The sequence below is a fragment of the Diadema antillarum genome, unplaced genomic scaffold, assembly GCF_040938485.1.
Source record: "Diadema antillarum isolate AM-2024a unplaced genomic scaffold, OU_Dant_1.0 seq00000483_RagTag, whole genome shotgun sequence".
In the NCBI taxonomy this organism is placed as follows: domain Eukaryota; kingdom Metazoa; phylum Echinodermata; class Echinoidea; order Diadematoida; family Diadematidae; genus Diadema; species Diadema antillarum.
The window spans coordinates 244,617-253,220 of record NW_027271446.1 but is presented as its reverse complement, the minus strand read 5'-3'; the positions used below and the strand labels follow the sequence as shown (position 1 = coordinate 253,220).

Below are 8,604 nucleotides of genomic sequence, written 5' to 3'. Positions count from 1 at the left end.
AGTTTAAGGAAAATGTGTTGCCATGGTAACCACTCATTTTTGTATCAAAATAAACCATTCAAGCTTTGAAGGTCAAATTTGGTGTGTATGATGGTCTTTAGGTGTAGTGATGCCGGGGGAAAGCATGTTTCCATTTGTTGTAAGTTTTATACTCAGTGTTAACTTTGTAATTGTACAGTAAACTAAAATTATTCTGTTTCCAATTCGACAAGCGCACAAACTTGGTAAAAATGTCATTGCCCTCATCACATCACATACTATTAAGCAACACTAGGGGCGAGGGTATTAATCACCTTCAGTGATAATTCTAGTTCTTTTCTCTACAGTCCTTTTTGGGCCTTCTACATGGTGTACCGTAAACCTCTCCGTATGCTATTTTTACCACAGTGCAAATCTTCGAAGATCATTTGATTTTATAACCATGCTTTATAAACATGCTTTATGATCACTGTGGGTGATTTCAACTTGAAATGACATGAAATGACCTCAAACTTCACTGTTTGATATGCTTTCTGCTGTTTTTGCATTCGCCTGTACCCACGTTTGAGGTTACGTGCCCATTTTATTCCTTTTTTTATTGGCACTCTCTAAAAAAAAAATCGAGTGAAAATATTCAGTCTTGGAGGAGTGAATACAAAAAAAGAGTGAATTTAGAGCGGATTCGGAGTGAATTTTGTGTGAAAATGTTCATTTTCACTCGTTTTAGAGTGACCCCAGGGATCACTCCAAAATCTTCGAGTGATCCCTGAGGTCACTCCAAAAACGAGTGAAAATGAACATTTCACTCAAAATTCACTCCGATTTCGCTCTAAATTCACTTTTTTTTTGTATTCACTCCTCCAAGACTGAATATTTTCACTCGATTTTTTTCAGAGAGTACACTGTCTAGGTTGAACAAATGAAGACTCAACCTGAAAGCCCCTTAACATAAAAGTAGCAATTCTGCATATTTCATCATTCATTTCAATGCATAGGGACATTTCAATTTTGTTGTGCTTTAATTTTTTTTTTTCGAAACTGAGAGTCCCCTACTTGAGAACATTCGACCTAAGGAAAAAATACAGAATGCTTCATATTATGTCCATTTTATGCAGCCTTTGTGACGTATGGTCACCTGAAGTCTATTGTTTTAGCCTGAATTCATAAGATAAAGGTATTCTAAAACATCTTCATGGTTTGAACAGGCATACGGCATTCTGTGGACAAAAAAGGAGGGTGGAATATGTAGATTACGCATGCGTGTGGCAGCGAGCATTCATAGTGATTATGTGATATGTGAAAAAGATGCTCACATCCGGCGGAAAGTATGGCATTTTGCATATAGGGGTATTTTGAGGCGCTGATTTAAAGAATTGCCGGATCCAAGAAATCTGGCCATGGGGTCGGCCGCCATTTTGAATTCAAAAATGGCCGCCATTAACGATCTCCGTCTTCAGTTCTGAATGACATAAGCCATTGAAATTTGATACATAAAAGCGTGGTGATGTGATGACATCAATAACAGACATACTTATATATGTCTGACAAGCTGCACGGCAGCCAATTTGAAATTTCCTTCATAGTTACCATGTTGGAGTGTCGAAAATCTCTATCTCGTGTTTGTAAATTAGGCTACCTGATTGAGCGCGCGTTTTTAACTGATTGAGTGCGCGCTGCTGTATTTACATTGTGACAACAGCGAAAGGTGCATTAAGCTTAATTTTTGCTACACTTTTTGGCATGCCCGTGAATGTTAGTCGTAATGTTTGTCTTCGCAGCCATATTGGAATTCAAAATAGCGGGCATTGCGTTTGTCAGACACATCACATTAGTCCATTTTTTTAACTCAGTATGTTAAAATACTTGTTTGCACCTATAATTTCACAGTTACTCACCACTCAGAACTCGGGATTTTGAACATTTCGTCGAGGCAGCCATATTGGAATTCAAAATGGCGGCCATTCGATGTTTGTCAGACACTTCAAATTGATCTGCCATCATATTTAATATGCCAAAACGCTCTTGCGTACCAGATTTTGGTGCCACAGTTCATTCAGAACTGAAGATAGGGATCTTTAAATTTGTTTGTTGATGACGGCTATATTGGAATTCAAAATGGCGGCCGACCCCGTGGTCAGATCTCTTGGATCCGGCAATTTTTGAAATCAACACCCCAAAATATCTCTATATGCAGAATTTCATACTTTCCACCGGATGTGAGCATCTCGACCAATTTTTGCTACATATCTGCCCTACTATCAATACTGGATATCTTTTGGAGTATTGAAAATGTTGCACGCCATTTTGCGCATTCAAAATGTGCATAATATTTGGTCTTAGTTTCAACTTCCTTTGTTGGTTGCGACCTCTGTCTCTATTTTACTAGTTTTGTTTTTCCACTATACTCAGCCTTTTCTATTATGTCACTTAATTAAGAATACACACATCTTGCTCTCAATAACTTTCAACACCGAACACCTGAACACACACACACACACACACACACACACACACATACACGCACGCACAAGTGGCACCAGAAATACAAACTGCCTCCCCCCCCATCCTTAAAAAAAAGTGGCGAAGGCCTTGGTATGCATACGTATTTCATGTATGCGTATATGTTTATGTATATCATGCATACTTAAGTATACATACAAATACATACGTTGAGGGCCTACATTTAGGGCCCATTTTATATACATGTACATATACATATCCGGGCACTTACCCCCTGGGCAACTACCTTCCGGATAACTACTACCCGGATAATTACCCCCCTAGGTCTATTCCCCCCTAGGGCAACTACCCCCCGGACAACTACCCTCCTAGGGCAATCACCCTCCAGGGCCATTACCCCCTAGGACAACTACCACCCAGTCATCTACCCTCCTAGGGCAACTACCCCCAAGGGCAATTACCCCTAGGACATCTACCCCCCGGATAACTACCCCCTGGGTAACTACCCCCTGGATGACTACCCCCCGGATAACTACCCCCCAGATAACTACCACCCGGATAACTACCCCCTGGATAACTACCCCCCGGAGAACTACCCCCAGTTAACTACCCCCCGGATAACTACCCCCTGGATAACTACCCCCCGGAGAACTACCCCCCGGATAGCTACCCCCAGGAAAACTACCACCCGGATAACTACCCCCAGGATAACTACCCCCAGGATAACTACCACCCGGATTACCACCGCCGAGATACCCCCCATAACCATACCCCGACCCCCCCCCCCCGCCCCCTCCTGATACTTACCCACCGGACAACCCCCCCCCCCCCCGAAAGTTACCATACACCCGTTGTAATTTTTCCATAAGTTCATAACACCATATCAGAAGACTAAGCTCATGTAGGCCCTACATTAATGCCCCTTTCTCTTACACTGTCATCATTTACTCTTTTGGCTTGTCAGTTTCTACCATTATAACACATTAGACGATAAACATAAGAAAAGGAGAGTTGATTTCACTGCAATTCATATTCCTTTAACATTAGCGAGGGACCCTTCGATATAAAGCCATAGTTTCTGATAGGATCCGGGCACGTTCTTATGAAAGTTATCAGTCCTGACAAGCTGTCAGTTCCACACAATTGCCAATCGTTGTAGGTCGATCAAAGCAGGTCCATGGTAACAAGTCAGTGACTCGAGCTTATCGATCAAGCGGAACCCATGGTTTTATTGAAATCATTAGAGACTAACAAGATGTCATAACTGGCAACTTTTATCAAACGGTGCCCTAATCTGTAATTTGAGTAAGATTACAGCTTATTTTACATACAAGTAGAATTGTGCTAGTTTTCAAATTAAATGTTCTCGACACTTTAAGGGGAAATCCAGTTCAAATATAAGCTAGTCTGATTAGAAAGAGTAAAATATTACGAGTTTAACGGTAGTTCTTGTTCTTTTTTTTTTTTTTTACAAAACCCCCTAGTTGTTAACGAAGTCTTTTGTCCTGCACCCTCTTTTTGAATAGATCTAGAGAGTTGTAGTTGACAGAATCCTTTTTACATTAGGGCTGCTCTGTTTTATCCCGGCCATTTTAAGACTATTTTTTTCACAGAAACTTGAATCCTTCTTGGAATAACATGCTCTTTAATATTTCGTAAGGGGTTTCTAATTATCTCACCCAAAAGATGTTAAAACCCTGAAGTTAGGTCTCGACCAAAACCAGACGATATGAAAAAAATGGTTTTGTTTTTTTCAATTCAAATAGCAAAATTTGTTCGAAAATGACAATGAGAGACGTAATTTTCGGGGGGGGGGAATTATTGCAAGAGGGGTGATTGTTTGGAGCCTAATTTTGATAAGGAGTAATTGTCAAGGGAGGTAATGCTCTGCGGTGATCATACCAAGGATGTGACAATCTCTTCCCGCATCCTTGATATACTAGTTGTTAATGCCCAATGATGCAGTAGGGCAATTCTGAAATGAGCGTTAACGGTATAATAGTAAAACAGTTACAAAATTGATGATAACCGACAATGCAAAGAAAGCAAATTAAGACAGAGACGAAGTACACAAATAAAGACACAGTGTACTCCCAGTACAACGAACACGGTTATAGCGAAATTTCGTTATAACGAAGCAAAACTTCTGGTCCCAAAAATGATCGCCATTAAAGTCTATGGTACAAAATTCGCTTATAACGAAGACGGTCATAACAAAATTTTCGTTATCACGAAGTCTTTTCTGAGCGCCACTGACAAAGAAAAACAAAAGAAATGTGCTCCGTTACAACGGAATGCGGATCGCATTCGAAAATGCGTAGCGGAACAAGCATTTTTATAGCGTCTCTGCATGCATGAGCGAACGCTTCACATCATTGTATGTTCACTTCGTGTATCACGCACAGTTTCCTAGGGGAACTTGCGTTATTGTAATACAATAATCTGAATTCAGATAAGATTTGTTTCATTGTTCCGAAGTCCTTTAATACAAAACACCCAGATTCTGATACAACTAAATGTCCGTAATAGTTCGGAAATGAAATATTAAGCACATTTTGGCGTTATTCCAAAGGTTCGTTAATCCGATAATAAAATATGGTTCTTATTCTTATTCTTATACGGTTCGTTAGTCCGAAAATGATAGGAATTCAAAACGTTCGTTAATCGGAACATTACAAAAAGAATCGTTAATCCATGGTGGAAAAAGGTGAGTAGACTAACAAAGCTTAAAAATTGCAATCCTTATAATCGTCTTAAGATAAATAAATCTTCGAAATAACCAACCTTTCTCATTTTTTTTTCATTAACAAACTTTCTTCGAAATAACCAACCTTATTTCATTTTCGGATGAAAAAGCCTTCGGAACAACGGACTTTCTGAATAGTGAACCTTTCTCATTTTTTGATTTATAATTAACCTTCAGCATGACGAACCTCATTTCATTTTCAGATCAACGAACCTTCGGAAAATGAACAATATATTATTACAGAGGGTAGTTCTCCGGGGGGTAGTTACCCAGGGGGTAGTTCTCCGGGGGATAGTTATCCAGGGGGTAGTTATCCGGGGGGGGGGGGGGAGTAGTTATCCAGGGGTAGTTATCCGAGGGGTAGTTATCCAGGGGGTAGTTTTCCTAAGGGGGAATTGCCCTGGGGGTGATTGCCCTAGGAGGGTAGTTGTCCGCGGGGTAGTTGTCCTAGGGGGTAATTACCCTGGAGGGTAATTGCCCTTGGAGGGTAGTTGTCCGGGGGGTAGTTGCCCTGGGGGGAATTTTCCTGGGGGGTAATAATCCGGGTGGTAGTTATCCGGAGGGTGGTTTTCCAGGGGGTAGTGTTCCTAGACCCGTACATATATAATGAAGACCTAGTTTGTTGGCAAAAATTCCCCGATAAGTCCATTTACCTGAAAATCAGTCGACATATACTGTGACTTAAGGAAATGTGGACCCAATCTGAAGATAATATCTCCACACGCGCACGCGCGCACTAACACACACACACACACACACACACACTCATATTTTAGCTGATGAAACCCGGAAGTGGCACCAGAAATATAAAATGATTATAATCAGTTCATAACAAACGCAATATAACTCGGATTATTTTAGTCTAAGATGAGTGTTTTGCGGCAAAAACCGATGAGTCTACTTATCGTTTTGTTGCAAAAGCCGACAAGTCCACATTAACCAATCAGCATGTCGTATAAAATGTGTCAGGTGATTTCATTGATTACGCTGTGTTATGCGTGTTGTACAGTAACTATGTAGGACTACATGTAAAATATACGCACGATACGGACTTTGCTATAGGCGAGCATGCTGCAGCGCCAGCGTTGTGGCTACTGCATGGGCGTAAATTTCGGGGGGGGGGGGATGGGGGGGATATATCCCCCCCCCCCTGAAATGGAGGAGGGGGGGGTATGGCCTGTGCAATAATTCCCCCACCCCCTGAAATTTGAGGAAAAAATATAGGAAGCAGAAACGTGCTTTTATCAATTTTGACATATCTTTATTGCATGACGTTCGTACGCCCGCCTTCAGAGAGGTAACAGAGCTGAACAGTATTCCATCTTGTAGGATAATGTATGCATAATTTTCTCAAGCGCTCGCTCGCTTCGCTCGCTCGCGAAGAAAGTAATATCGACATAAGGTATGATCCAGACGTTGACAACGTCAAATAGCATAGGCTATTCTCCCTGCGTCAGCTCCCCCGATTTGGTCAGCAGGAGCGGACTTTTTCAGCCCCTTAAGAAGATCGGCTGCCCCCCACACCTGCTCGCTGTCATCATCTCTTTCCACGACAACAGGCACAGCACAGTGTGCTTCAACGGTGCCATGTCCGGGGCTTTTCATGTCAGGAGTGGTGTAAAACAGGGCTGTGTCCTTGCACCAACGCTCTTCGGCATTTTCTTCTCCATGCTCCTTCAATACGCCTTTAAGGACTGCAGCGAAGGAGTGTACATTTACACCAGAACCGATTGCAAGCTCTTCAACATTGCCCGCCTCCGTGCCAGGACCAAAGTGAGAGAGGTGCTCATCCGCGAGATGCTCTTCGCGGATGATGCAGCCCTAGTTTCGCACACAGAACACGGACTGCAGCAGCTTGTCAGTAGTTTCTCCACTGCCTGCAAGGAGTTTGGGCTCACCATCAGCCTGAAGAAGACAAACGCCATGGCTCTGGGCACAGACCATCCCCCAACCATCGCCATTGATGGGCATGTGCTGGAGACTGTGGGAAATTTCACCTACCTTGGGTCCTCTATCTCAAGCTCGCACACACTGGAAACAGAAGTGAGCAGCAGAATCGCCAAGGCCGCAGCAGTTATGTCGAAACTGCACCACAGAGTCTGGAATAACTCCAGTCTCACGGAAAAGACTAATTAGATGCGTGTCTACCAAGCTTGTGTGCTTAACACCCTCCTCTACAGCAGCGATGCATGGACCCCTTACGCAAGGCATGAAAAGAGACTCCACAGCTTCCACCTCAGATGCCTACGACGCATTCTCCACGTCCGTTGGCAGGACAAAATCCCAGATACGGAGATACTACAGCGAGCAGGCATGAAGAGCATGGTGGCCATCTTGAGGGAGAGACGTTTGCGCTGGCTCGGCCACGTGCGCAGGATGGATGCAGGCAGAATCCCAAAGGACATCCTGTATGGAGAACTCGCTGAGGACACACGACCAACTGGGCGCCTCCGCCTTCGCTTCAAAGACGTCTGCAAAAGAGACATGAAGCAGTGCAACATCGACGTCTCCTCCTGGGAGAGCCTTGCTGAGGACCGGTCTTCCTGACGCTTAACTGTGAAATCTGGCGTAAAGGTGGCTGAGGATGCGAGAAATGCAGCTTTGGCTGAGAAGAGAAGAAGGCGGAAGCAGAGAGAGTGCCAGCCGTAAAAACAAACAACATTGCGAAAAATGCCAGAGGGACTGCCACTCGAGGGTGGGACTGTTCAGCCACACCCGTCGTTGCTGCTGACCTCACATCTCTACGGAACTACTCCATCGTCTCACGAAGACGGAAGGATGCCGACGACATGTAAACATGCTATGACGCGAGCAACTTGGGACCATCTGCAAATTACGAAAACAAAAAAATAATAACAAAAAACCATACCGTCATAATTGAACCCCCTCCATTTTCCTGAATCATTCCTGAAACGATGATGACTCTGATACATCTATGGGCATAGCCAGGGATGATCAGGGGCGTCGAATCTATCTAGAGGGGGGGGGGGGGGGGGGGGCACAGAGGCATTTGCCCCACCCCTGCGGAAGTGTTGGGGCAGACAAATCATTTGTTCCCCAAGCAATTCCCGAGAAATTCCCGGACAAATCTCAAACTTTCTTTGTCCAAATACCGCCAGAACTATGCACCAGATCGTTGAATTGCAATCATAAGCATGCAAAAGCTCCTCTACTGGATCCCTTTCGATAGACTTTGAACACTTTTGAGATTGACGTATTTCCTAGTATTTTATCAAAGAGCGTGCAGCAGAGCTTTCACTTACAAAAACTGCTTCATATGCAGAGGCGTTGATAGGGGGGGGGGGTGGTACCCCATAAAAGTATTGGGGACAAACATATCATTTTGCTCCTCGTAACTCCCGAGATGTGGAAATGTTCTTACTTTTTTGATAGAAAACTGTCTAAATATTTCATCCAAA

At 43.3% G+C, this 8,604-nt stretch overlaps 1 protein-coding gene across 1 annotated transcript; it reads left to right on the top strand.

Moving 5' to 3' along the window:
- The first annotated feature begins 7,321 nt into the window (after positions 1-7,321).
- LOC139733567 (uncharacterized) lies at positions 7,322-7,732 on the top strand. Its single transcript, XM_071644377.1, has one exon. It carries the CDS (start codon positions 7,322-7,324, stop codon positions 7,730-7,732), a length of 411 nt encoding a protein of 136 aa, XP_071500478.1.
- The last annotated feature ends 872 nt before the right edge of the window (positions 7,733-8,604 follow it).

Coding starts and splice junctions, on each gene's coding strand:
- LOC139733567 (XM_071644377.1), top strand. CDS start 7,322: ATGCGTGTCTACCAAGCTTGTGTGCTTAACACCCTCCTCTACAGCAGC.